This window comes from Acanthaster planci, linkage group LG12, assembly GCF_054643075.1.
Source record: "Acanthaster planci isolate LZ-2023a linkage group LG12, COTS_SCS, whole genome shotgun sequence".
NCBI classification, from domain to species: Eukaryota; Metazoa; Echinodermata; class Asteroidea; order Valvatida; family Acanthasteridae; genus Acanthaster; species Acanthaster planci.
Window position 1 is genome coordinate 14,105,206 of NC_141788.1, and position 21,585 is coordinate 14,126,790.

The following is a 21,585-nucleotide window of genomic DNA, read 5'->3' on the forward strand; positions in this document are numbered from 1 at the left end:
TTGCAATTATTTGTTCCCGAATTATTCCAACAATTTTGCACATGACCAACATTGTCGGGGTGCTTCCCGATTTCTTGTGAACTTCCACCGAACTACGAGAATCATCCGTACGCTGCCAAGAACAACTGCCTAATGTCCTCATGGATTGCTGTTCGTGACAGTCCGGCTTAAAAATCGGAAATGTGTGAACCCGCCTTTATCCTGCTTGACAAGGCACTACAGCTTGCGACTATGTACATGTATATGAAGCATCATTGAAAATGATGCGGCTTTTGAGAAGTTGTCCTCCGGCAACAACTGGGTGGAGAGGGTACTTCATTAGAGAATAGGAGTTGAAAAAAATCGGACCGAAGGCGTGAATATCATTTAAGGAGAATCCAGATACGTGGTGATTGTTTTTAGAGAACGATCCTCAACACACGACACTGTATCACGTACATCTAAACGTAGTGTAGCTTTTCCGTGCAGCACCATAGGTGTGGTAAATTATTTTCGGTGTTGTAGGGATGAAAATTATGAAGTTAGCTTGTTTTCTTTTTTTAAGTTTATCTTCAGAGATTTTGTGACATGTTAGGCGCATGTATTTGGCCAACAAGTAAATCGGCTGTGTCGTCAATGGCCAAGAAACCCGACGTAATCATTTTGCTGTTTATAAAGCTTGAAATTTCCGTCAATCTTTCCACGCACACACACAAGCAGCGTCTAAAGAGTGTTTTGGGGATTACTTGTGTGCTATTATGCACGCCATTTCAATAATCGCATGCAGACTTGTCGTAATTACACTGCCAACCGATGTGCACGCATACATCATAGACCGGTATCATTATCATTAATAACTAACGCCTTTTAAAGTTAGGCCCTATGGGCCTGCAAACATTCATTCGACGGACTCTGGAAGTTCTCAGGCCACCGGCAGACACGAGTAAACGGTCTTGGACGTTTCAAAGCGATTCAATTCCATTCAACCAACAAGTGGCATGTTTTAGTTGATGGGTCGGTGTTCGGTGTCCTTCCTCCATGGTCAGAGTTAGAACGTCCCTTCTCCCCTGTACATTTTCGGGAAGGCTCATAATTCAATCATCCGCCGGACAAAGTGGATGAGGGAATTTTCAAATGGCACACCGAATGGAAGTGCTTATCTGAATGATCGAAGACGGCTGGGTGTTCAGCATGCTTTATGTCATCCGTGCTGAATCCCGAGTGCGTTGTGGCCGTTCCCATGGTGATTCCTTGATTGATTCCTTCCTTATGGAAAATGTATGGGACGTTGTGCCACGGGAAATCGTGGCAATGCCGCTACCTGCCACTTTTCCTTCGGGACAACTCATCGGGCTATTTGAATATCGTGGCAGTGCCTTCCCCTAAATTTAGAATTCCTTCTGCGCAAAATCCCTGTAAAATCATGCGAATGCCCGCATTATCATTCTAATACTGATCTTATTCAACACTCTCTTAGTACCATGCTAATGCGTCTGTTTTGGGTAGTTCACTGCTTTCAGAGCTACTGTAGGCCTATATGCATACGTAATAACTGTAACAGTATCCCTGGTAAGTGAGGGTTGTGTAGTCGTAATTAAAAAAAAAAACAGTAAAAGTGGGGCTTCCATCCATTTCCAAAGTTTAGTTCTTGTTTGCCTATAGCCAGCCCCACATGCAAGTATGAAGCCAAAATGTGCGGGGGATCAGAAGGCTCCAGTTCTGGCTTTGAGCACGATGCTCCGGTGTCAAGCACGGGGGACCAAACAACCACCACATGTGGGACTGAGAGTATGCGATCCCGGAGCCAAAACTGATCCCTCGATTTTAAGAATAGGCCCAAGTCAGTTCTACGTTGACCATTTGAACGTGAGGATGACAGGGAATCCTGCCCCAGACACACGATGATACATCCAGTGGACAAGATGTCACATCCATGAGGAATGCTTTTAGGGTCTCGTTTATGGTGAGACGAATACGTGGCAGCAAATCTCGTCAAATAATTCGTGGAAGAGGTGCGTTTTTATGGGTACGGCTGGGGGTGTAGGCCCTAATGGAGTGTCGTAATCGCACAGCGTCAGGAGAGAAGAGAAGATGACGAATTGAACACAGTGGAGGAATATGTAATTTGTCCCATTCGCACACTAGAGACAGAAATCAAACCGTGAAGATCTGCAAGACTGTCACATTTGTCCATGCATATCCATTTCAATTTTCACCGTAAATCGATAATCACGTTAGTCTTGGGGAAAAAACTTGTGGAGAACTCATTTCCTTTGCCAGATCTTTTTCGAATGAGCCAGCAGAGACATTGTTTAATTCATGATGCACCATACCTACATGCTCTAACCGTGGGGAGCCATCTATCGCAAACATCTTGGAGACATTCAAGGCCGACGGCGGGCCGTCTTTTGATGATACCTCGTTATCTTTTATGGGCCACATTTCGTCTGCCAGGCTTTCATCACATGGTTTGTCCAAATACCGACGTCATTGAGAAGGAAACGATATGCTCATGCAATATGTAAACAACTGAGCAATAAATGATTTCAAGAAGCCGCGAGGATGATCGGGGTGTCTTAAAAGGAAAATGATGTTTGCCCACACGTATTAAACATATCAAGTTTTAGCGTTATAAATCACAAAACTCGGCGAAACTTCCACGTCGCCATACGCGAAAGGACGCAGTGGACAAGTGATCAAACTTTAACCATCCTTATTCATGGACAGACACAAAATGGATTTTGCCACCACTGTGCTGCGTTAAAAAAAGAAGATGGCATATTCACGAGCGCAGAACTAGCAATTCCAATGCCCTCTACTTCTGCCATTGATGTCAGCTCTGTCGTTGATTTTTTCTAACATTGAGCCAAACTTGAATCACAATGACGTGTATTTTGATACTTCAATTTATATTTGGATGTTAACTCGAGGACAAACGACAACGGCGAAATAAAGACGAAAAGAAAACATAACAGTTCAAAATATGCAAATTAATCATTTCAGTTTAAAAAGGCGGAACACAAAGTTTAACACAGCACGAACGGCAGCTTTAACCTAATGCCATGTAATAGAACCTCAGTTTGGAAAACTGTACAGATTTCATCGTGAAACGAAAAGAAAATAAACACATTTACTTAATATAACATCTTCCAGTTGAATACTGATCAGAGGGCGCACTTACTGTGTTCCTTTCTTCACAAGCGCACTTCAGACACACGAAAGTGTCGCTCATTTTAATCAAAGTCTCCACTAAGAGAAGTAGATTTGTTACGACCAACACGATTTGGCTCTTCAACACAGGCCCTCTGAAACACAACAACACGTCTGGCAACTGAAGAGGTGAGCGAAGGAATATTATTTAAAGTGGAGACCAAGGCTTGGTAATTTCCAATCTTTCCAACCCTTCTTTTTTTCCTTCTCAAAGGGTGGGGAGGGTTGGTTTGTTTTTGCCCTGACAGCAGGCAAACAGAGAAGATAAACTGACCATGGCTCACTCCATCTTCACACCTCCTGACAAAAATAGCGCCAGCCAATTACAGTAATGTGGACACATTTCTTTCGATTATGCTTGAATCAACCCCGCGTAACAAGCAAGCATGTAGCCAATTTCCAATTTAAGGCCCGGGATAATCTGACGGTCAACGACACACGAAAAGGGGTTCTCGACCGCCTAACAGCGCGGTTTGTTATCCCTCTCCCTTTTTTCTGGAGCAGGTATCGAGAAGGAATGATTTTAGGTGTAAAACTGAGGATCAAAACCAGACCGCTTAAGAGGAGCACCGCGTTGCCACGGAGAACGAATCCCAGTCCCCAAAGTCATAAGTGTTTCAGGCCTGAAACCGGCAATTTAAAAGTTTGTAAAAAACAAAGCACATCAGAGAAGGATTGCATGATATTATATCTCCACTCAAAATGTCATGAGCGGCGACTGTTAAAAAACCTTCAGGGAATTGTTTCGTTAAAGTCAAGTACTTTACAGTCACCTGACATATACCCTATACAAGTACCAAATTGTTGAGGGTAAAGTCCTTCAGGTAAAGGCAGGACTGGCGTACAGTGTCATGTCATTATTGTGACACATTTGTTGACATCTGCATATTAATGTATTGTACTTCCCATAAAAACATATCATAAGATTTGGTTTTGATTGTGAGATCGTATAAACCTCTGAATCCTCTTTCTAATGTGTCCACTCTCCATTAGAAATTTAAAAGACGTTTTTGGAGATGGGGTTTCCAAGAAAGGCATAGAACTGCTTTTACGCCCTTCACATCGCGTTAAAATCGTGACACACATGCTTTCGCGTGCCGGAATTAAAAACAGAAACTTCAAACAAGCAACATTCATGGAACAAAAGAGTTTATACCCAGTTATCAACCACTTTGGAAATATTTTGGCGAATCTTACACACCGCAACAGGAAAGTATCCACTTTCTTCGTGGAACCCTGCAGTGAGATCTTCGTATCCAACAGAAAATATTCAAGTGAGATGGAACCGTGATTTCCTTCCGCACAGTCAGACTTTGTTACAGCACCAATACTGCTGAAACAGTAGCCATCTGAATGCTATAGGGCACAGATTCCATCGTAGCGCGTCGCCCTGTACCCATAAAATGAAGCCCTGTTGATGCTAGCTAATAAACAAGAATACGAAAAATAGTTTCGTGGGAGAATTGTTGCTTTAGTTTTATGCCTGGCTACATGTAACCAAAAGTTTTAACAAGTGGTTGACCGTCAACGGTCTTTTTTGAAAGTCGTCTTTTGCAATGTAAGTCGTTGTTATGTTATTCAGTTGGTATCTTAAGCATGTAAGACGGGAAATAGCGATGGATAATTGTTTCTACAATCGATTGTCTGAGAAGCATATTTAGGGTGAAAGTGCGGGGTGAGGCAAAAAGTACATTTTTCCCTGAAAAGATTGCTGAATTTTTCCACCAGTAATAGAACTATTCCCTCCAATGGGAGGAACCGAATTTTTCCACCAGTAATAGAACTATTCCCTCCAATGGGAGGAACCGAATTTTTTCACCAGTAATAGAACTATTCCCTCCAATGGGAGGAACCGAATTTTTTTCACCAGTAATAGAACTATTCCCTCCAATGGGAGGAGCCGAATTTTTTCACCAGTAATAGAACTATTCCCTCCAATGGGAGGAACCGATTTTTTTCACCAGTAATAGAACTATTCCCTCCAATGGGAGGAACCGAATTTTTTCACCAGTAATAGAACTATTCCCTCCAATGGGAGGAGCCGAATTTTTTCACCAGTAATAGAACTATTCCCTCCAATGGGAGGAACCGATTTTTTTCACCAGTAATAGAACTATTCCCTCCAATAGGAGGAACCGAATTTTTTCACCAGTAATAGAACTATTCCCTCCAATGGGAGGAGCTACTTACTGCGTTTCTAAACTGCTGGCGCTTTCAAAGTCCTCTAAAAAATGTGCAACATATCTCCTCGCTGGATACTCATGGAGTTTTATCCAGTTTTATTATAATTGTTTCAGTTAGTTTAGTATTTCTTTTGAATCGTGAGAAGAAAGTAGACTTAACTTGCCCTTCCAGATATATACCGGTATGTAAGCCACTTTAACAGTTTAAATAAACCTCTGACAGCTGGAGGTATTCGGGTTTCGCGGTTTTAATAAAGTGACGCTATCTGCTAAAGTAAACAAACACCCACCACAGTTTGTAAACCGCCGTCGTAAAAAAATCCTGAAGATCCCATAAAAGTTGTATACCAACATTCCGTCATGTGTACTGAGGGCGCGGGAGGGTTGGAAAGAACATCGTCTCCTTTACTGACAAAATATCCTCAAGGAAAAAATTTATTGTTTTTTCGGGGGATTACGGGCGACTGGAGCGGGCATGGCTCTGTAAACAGGCACGGTAACGGGAAGTGTTCCGCAGTCTCGCACTGGCGTCTCACACTGCGACGCCCCATCATTTTCGAAAAACCTCCGACAGCAAAGAAATGTCAACGTTCGCTCCCGAAGCTTCAGATGTGCTCCAACCTCTCGGCATTCGAAGTTCAAGGAGTTTACATGCACTGCACTCTTCGAACTTGTCCATTAAAACTATGATATTTGTTCAGTGTCAATTTAAGAGAGTGCACACAAACGCCATGTGGTATTACAGCGGAGAGAGACAGTGCATCAAAACAAGCCGAGCGCATCAAAAAAGCCGCCGGAAAACACTCGACGCACATGTACATGTATATGCTTTCTGGGAGCATGCCATTGATTAATTCAATGTTGAAGGCCGATTCTATTTTTCCAAAATATAAACCAGTCCCGCCACTTTATTGCCTCCACTACACTGTCTGTCTATCAAACATACACCCTAAGTTCTGTAAGTTTTGCTGTAATCGAGGGTTTCTGGGAAGAGGAACTTGCAATGCATGGATCTCTGAAAAGGCGCTGTTACTTCTTATGTTCGCAAAATGGAGAAAATCCATGGCAAAGTACTGTAGGCCCTACGCGTCCTACTCCAAGGTCATCCAGGTTGTTTTTCTGTCAGGAAATGTGCACATAGGTAATGAGCGAACAGTTATGACATCCATTGTCTCGAACGGACGAGGAGAAAGCAGTTTCATTTCCTCGTTTCATTTCACCTGATATTTCCAGTGGTAAGACGTGTCCAAGGAGTTTATTTACATTTGAAAAAACATAATGGTGCTTTTCTAAGGCAAGGTGTGCCGTCTTTTGAATGTTGGGAATTCTGGCAATACTAATCAAATCTAAAAGGCAATGCAGTGCGTGATTGTGGGTCGGGCATAATTTCCATATCTTCGCTAAGGTTGTGCAAACAAAGGTTATAATAATCCATGGCTCGAAACCACATTCTTCCTATTTGTTGTTAAACAGCAGGCTAAAATCGTGCGTTGGGATAGCAAATATTTGGAAGGAAATGAAGTACAACATTTCATCAGCGCATTCCGTCTCACGGAAGTTACATGTACAACCAAACTCGGCAACTGACTCAATTTTTGTAGCAATTTATCTTTAAATTTTACATTATATACACGATGAGAGTATTTTTATGACTTGTTAATTTCTATCGATTTCATTAACTTTAAACATCTGTGTAACGGCAGCCGTAAATCGCATTGATCATTGCAAAAAATGCCCTAAAATGACATTGATAATTAATTAAAAATTACAGAGAATGCATCCGATGACTCACTAAGGGGTCCTTACCGTGACAATCATGCAGATAGTTCTTCTCATCCGGGTTAATGAGGGGCCAACAGTGAAACGGGGAGTTGTCTAATTCATGCCACGCCCGCACACGGCTGAACGACACCTGTTCGGAAGAGACAGAGGAGGCAATAATTGACGAAGTCAGGGCCGCAGGTGTCTGGAGATCGTTAACAGTTTCTGAACACAGGTGCAGGACTCCAAAGAAGCAGGGGAGACGGGAGACATATCAGCCTTGACCGAGACATTTCAGCCTGGGCCGCTTTTTTGATTTAATAGCCGCGTCCCGAGTCCTTGGGCTTCGCGTGCTGAACGTGTATTTCTCACTGCCAGGCTTCAAAATCTTGATCTTTTAGTTTTATGCCACATTAGAGAGCGGGTTCCATGTGCTTGCTAGGGTGGGTGACTATTCCTACGTTCGAAGCTACTTTCTGGATAAAGAAACACCCCCCTCCGTTTTATTGCTCTTTCAACTTCTGTGACATCATCCATTTGCATCCAAAGCATAATTAGATAAAACACTTCAGAACACACCTATTCTACATAGAGCAAAAAGAAATCCCACAACACCAATTAACCACGACAACACTTTAGCGGGGAAATGGCCCAGCTCTGACTTCGCCACCTTTCGCGATCATCAATCATTCTTGACGACCGCACGCGACGCGTCCTACACCCCGCAACCGCTGCAGCAAGCCCTAGAAAATAACTCACCAGAATCAGTAGCGAAATAAGGAGACTGCCCCTCTCCGGTGGAACCATGACCCTTCGTGGCTAACTGCATACATACGGCACAGGTTCACAAAATACCACGACAACCGTAAAAAAACCCTTTGGTGTCGAGGTTCAAGCTGCGTACAGAAACCAACAAATGAAAAGGCGCACGTCAAAGCTGACTGCGTCTTCTGGAAGGTAACGAGATTTCAATTGAAGGCGACCCTCAAGTGCTAGCTGGAATACTACTCTCTCCTCCTTCACCAGATCAACTCAGAATTACTTCCAGCTCAACTCGGTTTTATATTCCTGACCTCTGCTGCTCTTTCCTTGCGATCGATGTCGTATTGTTCCCTGTTTGTGTTACACGAATGGTAAGCTGATTTCAGGTGTGATGCATCGACACTAATGCCTCACAACACACCACCAGGCGAATTGCCAACAACAAAAGGCAGATTTTTCCACCACGAGAGTGTAAATTTTCACCGCGCGCTGGGGAGCATTCCGGTGGGTGACATCAATGACACTACTCCCATTGTGCAGCCTGACAATTCCCAGTGATTACATCCACTATGCTCGAAGATTGTGAGGAGCTGCGATTAGTGATTTTCAAATTTGCCCTCTCCTCTCGGCTTGCTTTCCCTCGTCTGAACGATTTTGTGGCGAACGCTCTGCTCTGTTGCTTCCACCGACTCGTCACTGCGAATGACTACAGTGACGCGGCGAGAGAGTGGATCAGGAGTATGCGCTGAGTGATTCTTGGGGTTTGTAGTCACCGAGCGATCTCGCCTTGCAACCAACCCTCTCGTCTGGCATCCACTGCACCGGTCTGGTGACCTTCCACGGTCTTTGTGGTTCATAATATGGGGGGAGGAAAGGAGCGTATCAAATGATCTGAGCTCTCACGGTTTGTTGAACGTGTAATGAGTAGGAACAACAGCCTGAAAGGATTCTGTCTTTTCAAACAAAACTCAGGAAAATATCGCTTTACAACAAGGCAGAAATGAATAATTCAGTGATGAATATAGTTTTGGACTAACAGTATCAACAGAGATATTTCGAAATGGGCAAGCTCGAAGTCTCATATTGGTGTGTATGTGCTTGTTTGTTTTGTTTCTGTCGTGCTTTTTACTAGCTTTGTTTTTGCGAGAAACAATTGAGTGGCGAAAATCTGAGCTTTGGCGTGAAGCAGCCAGGGAAATGCCCAAAAGCTAAACACGGGGGGGGGTGCCCAAGACCATCGTCACTACTGAATGCAAAATGGACGTGCTGGCATCTTTAATGGAGGTATATTGAGGACGGGCTATGTGCGTCCTAATTAACAAGGAATAGGAGCATAACTCATAATTACCATAAAGTCACTGAGGTTGAAATAACAAGCTACGATGACACAGACGTTCAGCATTTAGGCCCTCTTCCATTTAATTAATGTAGGGAGTTTTCCCCATGGGGTGACGATCTTTTCAATTCGAATTTCTCCATTGACTTCTCTGAAGCGGCAAAGATTCCCTTTGAAGGCGGAGTGCTGAGGCAGTGAGACCAGGTTTTATTGCAGGGGTTGTTTATGTTACCTGCAGGTATGCGGATACTTGCAGAATGAGAACCAGCTTCAGTTTTTGGTAATTTGAAGGGGGGGTCGACGTGAGATGGCGAGGCCTGGACGACAGCAGGGGGACGGCTTTTTACAAGGAAGGAAGACTTGGGTAGTTGTAGAGGGTGGGTATGATCAAAATCCTTTGGAGGAGGGGAAATTCAAACGCACTCCATTTGCCAGGGAACGATCACACTTCCGCATAGTGCGTCTGCAGAGGTCAGACGGTTGCAAGTTGGAGGCCTTGCAGGTTGGTAAATAGGCCCCAAATCACCTGCGCGGACCGAATCACGATTTGTATAAATCCTATGGGAGCATTTTAATGGCGCGCACAGTGGCTAGTTTGTAAACAGAATATTGAAAAAATACCAACCAATTTCTTAAAATAATGGACAAAACAGGGGCCCCAAATTGCCCTATATTGCAATGGAACGTAGGTATAAACTTGCAAAGTGGTGATGGTTATAAAGCCACCAAAAATTGAAAGGAAACTCAAATATGATGAAATGAGCTTTTATTTGATTTGTGTCTTGAACAGCCGAGAGACCTGTGAGTATTTTCCTGATGTTTGAAAGTGGGAGTATTTATCATTGTTATCCATGGTAGCTTATTGACTGGTCTGCAATATGCAGACTCCGACCAAGGGTATTAGGAGGGCGCCCCCATCACAACGACGGGTCCCTTTTTCGGATAGCCGTTTAATGATGCGGTAATGATGCGTGACAGTGGTATGTAACTGTGGGGGTGATCTTGGCATTGCCGAGACTAACGGTGTTGAACGTGATGAAGAGGCGAGACGACCGAATCCATGAATAAAAGACCTACAAGCGTCTTCCCACTAAGAAAAGTACAGCCTACCTCAATTTCGGCCTCTCGGAGACGGCAATTGACGCGCCTGCCGTGCCAGGGATGTGCGAAAGGAGGGCTTCACTGGTTTATTTTCCAACATTGCATCCTCTGGGTGCAAAATCCGGGCGCCTGCCATCTCCAAGAGCCGTTCTGATGATGACGTCACTGCTGGTATTCCTTTGCCCTACACGTTGACAAAATGAGAGCTTGAGAAAAAGGGCCAAAGAGGGTTAGATGTCCACTGGTCTCTACAAATTTTACCCATCTACTATTAAAAACCCCAAAAAGTGTGGGGATTGAAATGAGGGGTTCAAAGCTCCTGTCGATTCCCCCATTTTGTGCATCTTTCTGCAGCAGGACACCCTTGTACATCCAAACAAAAGACTCTTCTATGCATGTCAACAACCCTATCCCTCCACCGATGAAATCGCCATTTGCCCATTTTCCACACCTTGCATTTTTTTTTTTACATTGGATGGAACATTACATTTTTTTTTGCTCGCTGAACGGCTGCCCTTTTTTAACCACAGTGCAGTTCTGGTAAACACACCATAACTTTCAGCCCCCGTCGTTTGGAATTGCCGGGGTGCTCTATTATTTAGTATTAATCTAACCTGAGTGTAAAATTAATGAATACCATCTTTGAGATCTATGATAAAAGGAACATCAGCATGCTGTACCTGACGAGGCAGGATCTGGATGCTAATAGGCATAACATTATATCTTTTACTCTTCTCTTCAAGCACGTATTATGGGGCGGTGCGGAGAGAAAAGACTGATTGATTTTTTAACAAGAATGTTCACTTTATTACTTCATTCAATCGCTGTGGATTTTAGTGGAAGGAAAGATAACCTGGGCATATATAAATGCTAAAAATAGAGAAAAAAAGTCGGGCTCAGATTGTCCACTTTAATACCGCATTCCCTATGAACAGAGGCTAATTATGCGATTTTGAAGTCTTTTCATAAACCATCAATATATATTAATTATCCATGTATAACGATGATTTCGGCGCCATCTTGTCGAAAAAACAACAATAAATTTACATAATTGGCAATGATGGAAACGAATGTTGTTAAAAATGAATTAAAACTTTTTTTTAAAAATTGTCGAACGGCCTATTATTAACAATTTACGAACAATTCCCTATTTGATCTTCAAAACGCACTCTGTTCTCCCACGATGGACGTGTGTAATGAACAACAGAAATGTTTTGTCGCTGTAGAATTAATTGGTCGGGACTGAATATGTACATTAAATTAACGTAAAGACGACTCTACAGAAACGCGACGCCAGAGACAATGATAGCCCACGCATGCACAGCATTATGAAACAAGCCAGAGCGTTTATTCAGCCACTATCAGAACAGTTTCAATTAATCAGTTAATTAAAACACATCCGCACAGCGACTGTACAGGGATGTGTACAGTGCAGCGCCGAGGAATCTTGCCACAGTAAACAAAACGGTTTTCATATTGCCCTGAGTTTAGACAGATGCATGCATGGAAAATACCATGAGAAAATTAATAAATTTCTGACAAAAATAAGTACTTTTTTCCACTGGACCAAAATTTAGCGGGAATGGAATTTTTGTTGTGCCCCCTTATTTAGCAAAACCGGAAGGCTTCACTATGTCTATTGATGAATTCGTAGGGTTATTGCTGTTATAAAAATATTGAGTAGGGGTTGCTGGTCCCACAAGGCTGACGCATTTGCCAATCCTGCAGCCAACCCTTACTGATCGTTTGCCCAAATTTCTGAAAACAATTTCTCGCTAATTCTAGCAAGTGGACTATTTCCTGCCATAGGGACATGTTCAAAATCCTTTTAATCTTAACTTTTGAAATATCTTCCTTTAGTTAATTTAGGGATTTTTCTTTTATGGATGACGTGGATTTCAATACGAAGGATTACTAAGAAAGATTGCAGTGAAAGATTCAATTTAGTTTTGTCCTGCTCTCTACTTGCGTAGAACAAAAAAATGTGTCTCAAGAGGGATACCGGGGTAGTGCCTCTGGTCTTTTGAAATGGATTTGAAAAGCCACTATTTATTTCTAAAATATTCATTTAGATGAAGTGTGCTTCAACATCTGTTTTGCTACATAAGAAATGTGGCGTACCTAATTAAGACAAAATGCAGTCAACATCTGTGCCCAATTCCTATTTTAATAGCATTTTTGTCCAGGAGCTACTTCAGTGTTGCCATCTTCATCCTAACTAATTGTGGAAGAATAAAGCGAGCATTATCACTGAACACATCAGCTTACTATATATAGTATGACATAAATTTCCCAACGCAATAAAAAGTCTTACAATAAACAATAATTTTATTTTAATGAAATCTGACATGCTGAACTTGCAAGAGGGGATGCTCCCATGCACGAGGCGTCCAGTCTCCTCTGAAGACTGGCAGCAAAATCATTTTTCATTGGAAAGTACATAGTATATCCCCAGAACAATGTGTCATTAAGAAAACAAAAAGCCCTCAAGAGGCCTCTGTATGCCGCCCTCAACGTCTGAATGTGCTGAAGAAGGTTTATGATTGACTTTTTCGTGCCCATGTTAAGACAAAAGCACCGTCAAATCGTGGCATCGAACGAAACATTTTGGACCTCATCACAACAATCCACTCAGTGATCCTGGTTTGGGAACGTATTTTTACTCAAAAAAGTTGGTATTTTGCAAGAGTGACAAAGCCAAATTTTAAGAAACGTTTTTTGAAAATTAGTGAAAAATACCTTCCAAGAAATTTTGCCATACAGTAATACATAGTACGTAGGATGGCGGGGCTGTCTCATTTTAAGGGTAAGTCTTAGAAGCTTCGCATAGGGCGCGGCCTTTACTGATAGTCTGTCAGCCCCTGAGCCAGTTGATATAATACGGGATCGGGATGATCAGCAAGATAACTTTTTGATGGCTGTTTGCAGGCTTTATTACCCCCCCCCCAAGTTCAACTGACAATGTCACAAAAACCTGCATTTCAATGGTCAAAAGTGACTAAAAGAAATGGTCCGAGTTTGTTTTTGTCAATAGAGGGCGTTGTGTACTGTGTAGGACTGTAGGTCAAAGTTTAGGGGTGTACCCCATCGCTCCACACAATAATACAATCCCCTTGGCAAAGGGAATTTAAACGGTTGTGAAGCTTTAATTGGGAATTTCCCTCCAGTATGTGGAACTTTTGTCACGCTTAACCACGTGCCTCTGGTGAAATAGTCTTCATTTAATGCTCATACAGGCATGTGGAATGAAATTGCAGGGTTTTCCAGCTGATAGTTGGCTAAAGATCGGCTAGCAAGATGAGATATTCTGAACAAGAACTGTATCGCATGGCTTGTTCGGCCGCGACGGAAGCTACCATGCAAGGGCGGCTATTGTACAAAGGGATACAGCAGGGCAAACTACGGACTGTCCGTGAATTACAGGGCCAGGGTAAGGCACTCGTGGGCCAAGGATGTTCTCGTTGATCTTGGTTTCTAATAGAAAGCCTTGGGCATATTAGGGTTGACGTGATAATGGTGTAGTTGCCAGCACAGGTCCCTTATGTCGCCACTAAGGCCTACTCACTGTGAAAACTAATCAGACTTTACAATAGGTGGCGAAATTAGGGACCCGACGACTGTACCATCATGGACATTAGTCTGAGTAACCAGGACCGTATGAATCACCTCTTGTAATATTTGAACTAGCACGGAGGATGGAAAATGGAACGAGCATCATGACTGATGAATCCATCTTTGTTTAGGGATTGGTTCTCAGACTGTAACGTTACTTGTCTTTAAGAGAATGAAGCGTATGCTTTGCCAACATCTGGTTGGCACTTAGTACCTTTTAAAAGCTGGCATTGGACCAATACAGTATAAGCATCGACCAAAAAAGTTTGCGGCCTCGTGGTTCAGGTTCTGGTTTCCATGAAGATATTGTGGGCCCAGGTTCAAGACTAACTCAAAATTGGTTAAATTTGTGAATGATTAACTACTAATGCAGACTGCGTTCTTCCCTCAATTCCACCCACTTTCCCACAGCATATGGTACAACCTCTCATTATAACCAAATTTATGGCGATATATCATGCTGACACCCTTCATTCCAATTTTAGCATAGTAGAAACACTAATGATAAGGCAAACATGATCAAGTCATGTAAAATGGTTGTTTGGGGGGGCAGTGCTTTTTTTTAGATGCACTGTATTCCATTTATTTTGAAGGCCTATCTTTTGAACACTTCAGAGAACTGCGCTGTCAGCACAGGTGTAGGTCCATGGCTACATGTGCCATGATGTTTGATGATGATTGTTTGATGAAATACATTTATTGTCCATTTCATTGTACATGTACCATGTTTTGGGTTCAATTGAATGTGTCTACTGCCTACAAGTGTGAAAATTCTACCCTTCCTATCCTGCTTGATTTCTAAATACTGAGTGCCACAGTTTAAGCCATGATGCAAAGGTGTATATTTCTTGTCTTAAGGCTAGTGAAGGTATTAATGGTGTGGAATAGGGTAGTTGGTCACTTACACTGTAACACAGAAATGTATTTGCATGATTGGGGAACCGTGCAAGGAATCTGGCCTGACATGCTTCTTCCATTCCCCTTTTGAAGAAAAAAAATAACAAAAGGGTAAAAAATTCCCTGAAAGCTACAAATTGGAAATCAAAAGTGATTAACTGATGGTCAGGATATTGGTTTACATTCGGCAGCTGAACATTGACGATAACTTGTTGTTCACTGGTAAAAAGGTCATCCTGACTGGAAGCACTTCAATCACAGGTTTCAAGTGTGATTCCCCGAGTCCTTTGCAATTGATGTAAGGCAACCCCTTTGGACAGGCTGCGGCTTAGATTGAGCACTTGGGCCTGTGGCAACTTGGACCACTTGCCCAGCAACTTGAGAACACCCCAAGTGCTTCAGTGCCTAAGAATGGCTCTCCAGGGTCCTTGACAAAAAAGATACATTTCTGATGTTTTTCACCAGGCAAAATTAACCAATTTGTTGTTGCTTATCTCAAGTGAGCCACTTGGATTTTGATCTACCGGTAGATGATGGCAATGCTGAATGTAATAGAGTCTGTTTTTCAATTTTAAACCAATTTCAGTCATCATGTAGATCTGTGTTGTAATTTGTGCACAGCTGGTGGTCAGTGTCATTAATCACTAAAAAAGTGAAATGTAAAGCAGTGAAACAGTGTGCTAAGAATATGATTGAGGCTGGTTTTAATAATAATAGTAATAATCATCATAACAAGCACTTGTAAAGCACCATCTATCTACAGTAGCAAACTATTCTGAGACACTGTATTAACATTATCCCTGCACATTGGGCTCACAAATCATTGGAACATTCCTGAAACCATCTCAGCCCCCTGGAAGTGGTCCAAGTTCCCACAGGCCCAAGTGTTCAATCTAAGCCACAGCCTGTTCAAAGGGGTTTTAAATTAATTAAGCAGTTGTAAAAGAATGTGAGATTTTATGTTCACTCTTCTTAAAATGTGAAGAAAATTTTAAATAGCCAACAGGCTGAATTTGAAATACTGTAGTTTCGTGTGAAAGAATGGTGACATAAACTTTAGAAACTAAAAACAGAATTCTCAGATTGCACATACAGTTGAGTTATGTTTGACCTATGCACACCTATATTTGTTTCACTTTCAGCCTTCAGAGAAAGAGAGATCCGCCTTCAGGGTAACTTCCTGTTTTACTACAGGCCAGCAGAGGACAGGCGAACGCCAGAGGTGAATTCCACTTTGACTTTTGTCCTTTTTCCCCTGGTATACAACTTGCCCCCTAAAAGATGTTGGAAGTAAATACTGTCCATTTTAAGCACCAGAATAAAGTGGCTCTCAGTCACTTGATTTTAATCCTATTTGCCTTTGGTGGGCCTGAGATATTCCTAGTAAAAATGTGAGCACAGGTGCTCACGGACTTTGTGAGGTTAAAAACTGAGTTTGTGCCAGTTTGTAATCGGATCACTGGACCTTATTGAAATAACAAATGCACATTTTACCTTTGCAATCTGGTTTCAAAGGAAATTAGATAGGTATGCAGATATGTTGCATTACTCATCATGATGTATAATGCAGTGTCACTCTCACAATAGGAATGTGTTATCTTTGTATCATTTTAAGGAAAGTGTGCAAACATTTGTACATTTCAAGTTAATGCGCGATGTCAGATTTCATGAAAGTCTTAAATCAAATTTTGCAAACTTACACAAAATTAAGTGACGAATCATTTATGATATTTAGAGGAGGCATTATCAGTGCTTAAAATATCTATTCAGAATATGCATCACAAAGTACATTATTTCATTTGATGTGTGATCGTCTCAGGTCTGTGTAACCCGTTACAGTGAATGCAGTCCTCAGTGTGTAAATGAGTACAGTAAAATTCACCAAAAAACTATTTGACTCTTTTTTCATGAAAAATGGTGCAGTCTCACTTTTGAGTGATTGTTTTTCCTGGGGCATATCTCAGAATCGCCAGAGAATAAAAAGAACAAGAAAAAAAGATGAAATTAAAAGCATCAAGGAGCCAAGAGTGCTTTTTTTGGGGGGGGCACAGTGTCCATGTATGTCTGACCAGAAATGTCAGGTTGTTGTAGTGTTTGCTCAGTCTAGCCGTGAATTTCAGGCTGTCTGCAAACACGTAGACATTTGGATGTCCAAATTTAAAAGTGTTTATGAAATTAAGCTTCCCAGGCACCGGTTGTCTGGCTCTGCTAAATAAATGCTAATTGTATTTTACAGCCAAACAGAGCTTGGGAGATTGGGCAGTGATACACGTGCATTTATAAATCAGAACGGCACACACCGTCTGATGTTCCTTAGACAAGCAACAGACAAAAATCTATAAATTTGACCTTTCAAAGTTACTTAAAACTGTCTTGATACACATTGGAAAGTTGACATAATTATTTCATTATCAGATGATACGATTTGATTTGAGGTTGATTTCATGGTTTGTTGGTATTTCTCATTTCCCTTTAAGCCCCTTGGAGCTCTTCTCTTGGAGCGCTACACAGTCCAGCGAGAAATGGACGCAGAGAAAGGCTTCCTCTTTTCAATAGGTTTGGTGATAATTGTCAAATTACAGTGAAACTTGTTACATGTGTTGGTATTTTTGAAAAATTTCGTCCAGAAAAAATAAAGCCAAAGCAATATTGGGTTTAATTGGTTCAGACCCATTTGAATAGTTCTGGAAAAAGCCGCCGTCTCTCTCCTTTTTCACTACAAAAAGTTGATCGATCACAAGAAGTGACATCTCATTATATGTCTGTAACTCCCACCGTGCTGCTGCAATTCAAAGAAATCCAATGCACGGATGGCTGAGAGTGACGCACTTGTCAGTGGGAAGTGACTGCAGCCACTAGCGAGTGGCTCCCATAGGGACACGTGTTGTTACTAGCCATAGCCCCTACATTTGGACAGGGCTAGTGTACTGTATATTTCATTTTTACTACTGAGTGCAAAGGCATAGACATGACGTCGCCGAGCCCTCTGCATGTACTGACTTTCCTCTCTGTTTTTTTCACTCCAGCATTTCAGGAAGACAGAGAGAGAAAGCACTTCTTCTTGGCACCAACAGCTCAGGCCTGTGACCAGTGGGTGCTGGCGATACGCAATGCCAGCTACGAACAACTCAAGGCCACTTGGATCATGCTTCGTAACAAAGTCAAGAGGTTACGAGACATGGTGAGGCCCCTGTGAAAAAAAAGCACATTCCATTTTAGTTTCAGTTATGCCAGACACTGAATTTTAATCAAATCATCACAGTGATCACAGGTCACCTCAAGTCATCACAAGTACAAGCCATCATAAGCCATCACAAGCCATCATAAGCCATCACAAGTGATCAAAACCATCAGAAGTCATCGCAAGTCATCACTAGCCATCACAAGTCATCACTAGCCATCACAAGTCATCACATCATTACAAACCATCGCAAGACATCAGAAGCCATCATAAGCCATCACAAGTGATCAAAACCATCAGAAGTCATCGCAAGTCATCACTAGCCATCACAAGTCATCACTAGCCATCACAAGTCATCACATCATTACAAACCATCGCAAGACATCAGAAGCCATCATAAGTCATCAAAAATGGTCACAAGTCATTAAAAGTCATAACGATTCATCAAAACCATCAGAAGTCATTGCAAGTCATCACTTGCCATCACAAGTCATCACATCATTACAAACCATCGCAACACATCAGAAACCATCATAAGTCATCACAAGCTGTCACAGGTCATCACAATCCTTTTGTGAGTAAATATTAAAAAAACCTGCTACACTGAGCCATCTGATTGTGCATAAACATAACAATTTGAATTCCCCAGCCACAAGACACTGTTGCTATACCTCGTGATTCGGGGCAAGCTTTTGCATACCAACCACTATCTCTGGAATGGACTGGTTCCTTTGTGCCCTTCTTATCCATTGAAAACAGTGTACTGGAGCCAAGCGTCTCTTATGTAACTAAGCAAAAGCTTGCCCCGAATCACGAGGTATAGCAACAGTGTGTTAAGCATGGAGAATTCAAATTGTTATGTTCATGTGAATTTAAAGAACTCAGTGTACCAGATTTTATTAACTCATAACAGGCTTATTCATCTGAAGTTATTACGAGTCCTCACAAGTTGTCATGAGTCACACGTCACAACAAAACAGTAATGGGGACCAGTCACATTAGCATCGTTTTCCCACTGGTTATAAATGTCTGCAAGTGTTTGAAAACTTGCAAAAGCATTTTGAATCAACATGTGGGCAGTAGCTTGAGTGAAGCAAGAGAGCACTTTATGCTCTGACAAAAATCTCAAAGTCAGTGATACAAAATATACCTGTCGGCTTCGGACATTGGATTTTGATAGAAAAACAGAAATGACTCTGTGGTTTCAATCCTATTATTGCATCCATGCTGATGTGCATAACGAAGAAGTTGCTGAGGACTCAAATCGTGGTTAGAATATAAAAACCATCAGGAAAACACCTGGAACATGACGATAACTTACTGGCGACTTCGATTGTGTTTTGTGTCATGTCTTTTTGTTGACAGCAACAATCCACTGAAACTCAGCAGCAGCAGTTCCTGCAGCAACAGCAACTTCCTGCACCTACCAGACCACCAGCAACAAGACTTACACCGGCCCGACCTCCGCCACCAAGACCGCCCCCACCCCAGCTGACTGCCCTTCAGCCCAGGAGGAATGCCCCTCCTCCCCCTGCCAACACCACTGCCCCGGCCACCACCAGTACTCCGCAGGAACCGGCAGAGGGACTCCTCATCGACATTTCCTAAAAGCCAGAAACTCGCCCCGAGGCATTCTGACACACACACACACCATACATCCTGTCTGCTCTAGGCAAGAACACTCGGGACAACTGTGTGATTAGCATATATTGATTGACCACCTGTTTGCCTACTTGCTACCCATTTCCCAATCGATGCAAGATGGGTGCTTGAGTTGCCAATTAACAACAAAGTGCCTACAGCAGTGTCAATTCAAGAGGAATGTTAACAGCTTTCAAGATTATTTTATCAGAAATAGACAGAAAGGAAAAAAGAAACAAGAGAAAAAAATACTGTTCTAACTGGGTACACGAAAAGAACCCCCATCAAAAGACAGCAGCTTAAACATGCTGGCAAAAATATATTGGCTGTAAGACATTGGCCTTGACTTCCAGTTCCATCCTATTCAACAGTGCTGCTCCTCAGGTTTTCCCTCAAAACTTTTTGAAAGCTGCAACTCACCCGCCATTTTTAGCATTCTGCATCAACTCCGCACTAATATTTCGTTTCTATATGGTCATAAAGAGATGTAGAGAGCATCATGGAACAGTCACTGATGGTACACATTTGATTATGACTGCCTGCGTCAAGATGTTTGAGTAGGCAAACCATGTTTGTACTGTAGAGGACTTTCATACGACGTAACTATGGGCACGGACATTACAGGAAGTGTACCATGTCCATGGAGGCACGGGCATTTTCAAACCTGTTTCTATTGGCAATTTCATGTACCCCAGAATGTTGAGAGACTTCGAAGGCACGCGTTTCTGTGAACATCTGTGTAAATCTGTGTAAAACTTACGTGACTGAAAATCCACTGAGGAAATCAACACGGAGGACAGTAAGCTGTGTGAAGTACTGTCACTCTTTTTGTCGGTATTTCTGATCCCATCAGTGGAAATGCTGACCGCAGCGACTCAGACCAAATTCAGGTATTAACCGAACGGTGTTTGTGTAAATTGTTCACAAGAAACTTGTGTGATGATGCCTTGTGTTAATAACATCAAATAGCAACAGGTTTGCGGCGCATTTCAAATAGTGGCATTTTTCATTAAAATTAACTTCACTTGTACTTCACTGGAACATAATTAATAATGGAGAGGGTGCTATATAAATGTAAATGATTACTATTATTCTTATAACTGGAGAACTTGAGAATACTTTAAACAGTTTGTCTTTAAAATATGGAGATACAAGAAGTCACAGTTCATCACGACTATATTTTAAGATGTACTCAATCCACAATAAAGATGAGTGACGAAAACGGGTAGTTTGAACCAACAAAACAGGGGTGAGATTGGAGGAAAATGGAATATTCACCAGAGGTTTTGAGGGCCCCAGACCATGCAGTGTAAGGTCTACGGTGTATCAACTTGTATAGGTAAAAGACCACAGTGGTTAACTCAGGATTTTCCAGATTTTAAGATATTATTTCAAGGCCTGAATTCAGGAAAATCCTCATGGAAAAAAAAATCCAGATATCAAGAAAAATCCTGGTAAATCTCACCCCTTATTTAATGCTTCCACCTTGTAGATATGTACATGTAGATGAAGAGTACATTCTATTTAATGCTGCACCATGACTTCCAAAATAATGTACAATATTGCAAGAATTCGTGGTGTAAGGAGAGAATCCCTACTTGAGATGTATGCTGTGCTGCTGGGGAAAGCGATATGCGTAGTTCATTTGACTGTAAATAACAAGAAATACTGTTGTTTATCACCAAGGTGGTGGCGTGTTCAGCAGGCAATACCTTGCCTTAATCCTCAATTCCTATCTACTCAGTAGTATCAGATTGAAATGAATGTTTGTAATGAAAAATGTGTTTAATTTGCTTGGGTGCCACCTCTTGTAGCATATTTAGAGAACTGTGTGACTGATACAGTTCGTCACACAGTTCATTTTGGTGCGATTACGAATACATGTACATGATTTGGACAAAGGAAACCAAAGTGATGCTTGG

General features: G+C 41.9%; 2 protein-coding genes across 4 annotated transcripts in view; one reads left to right on the forward strand and one right to left on the reverse strand.

Annotated features, from left to right (window-relative positions):
* The window catches only part of LOC110987241 (atrial natriuretic peptide receptor 2-like), a 114,156-nt gene extending 103,668 nt beyond the window's left edge, over positions 1 to 10,488 (reverse strand). For 2 of the 3 annotated variants that reach the window (XM_022249799.2, XM_022249800.2), the window contains exons 1-2: positions 7,893 to 8,717; positions 7,179 to 7,284 (exon numbers count right to left, since the gene is read on the reverse strand). In XM_022249799.2, coding sequence (XP_022105491.1) covers positions 7,179 to 7,284; positions 7,893 to 7,940 — 154 coding nt within the window. In that variant the 5' untranslated portion in view covers positions 7,941 to 8,717. Of the gene's footprint in view, positions 1 to 7,178; positions 7,285 to 7,892; positions 8,718 to 10,341 lie in introns of those variants that run through there. The other variant, XM_087143700.1, reaches the window with a different exon arrangement.
* Positions 10,489 to 13,405: 2,917 nt separating this feature from the next.
* On the forward strand, positions 13,406 to 21,585 carry LOC110987201 (pleckstrin homology domain-containing family J member 1-like). The gene is made up of 5 exons (XM_022249724.2): positions 13,406 to 13,762; positions 15,984 to 16,063; positions 17,319 to 17,397; positions 17,868 to 18,022; positions 19,388 to 21,585. Exons 1-5 carry the CDS (start codon positions 13,630 to 13,632, stop codon positions 19,628 to 19,630), a joined length of 690 nt encoding a protein of 229 aa, XP_022105416.2. The 5' UTR covers positions 13,406 to 13,629; the 3' UTR covers positions 19,631 to 21,585.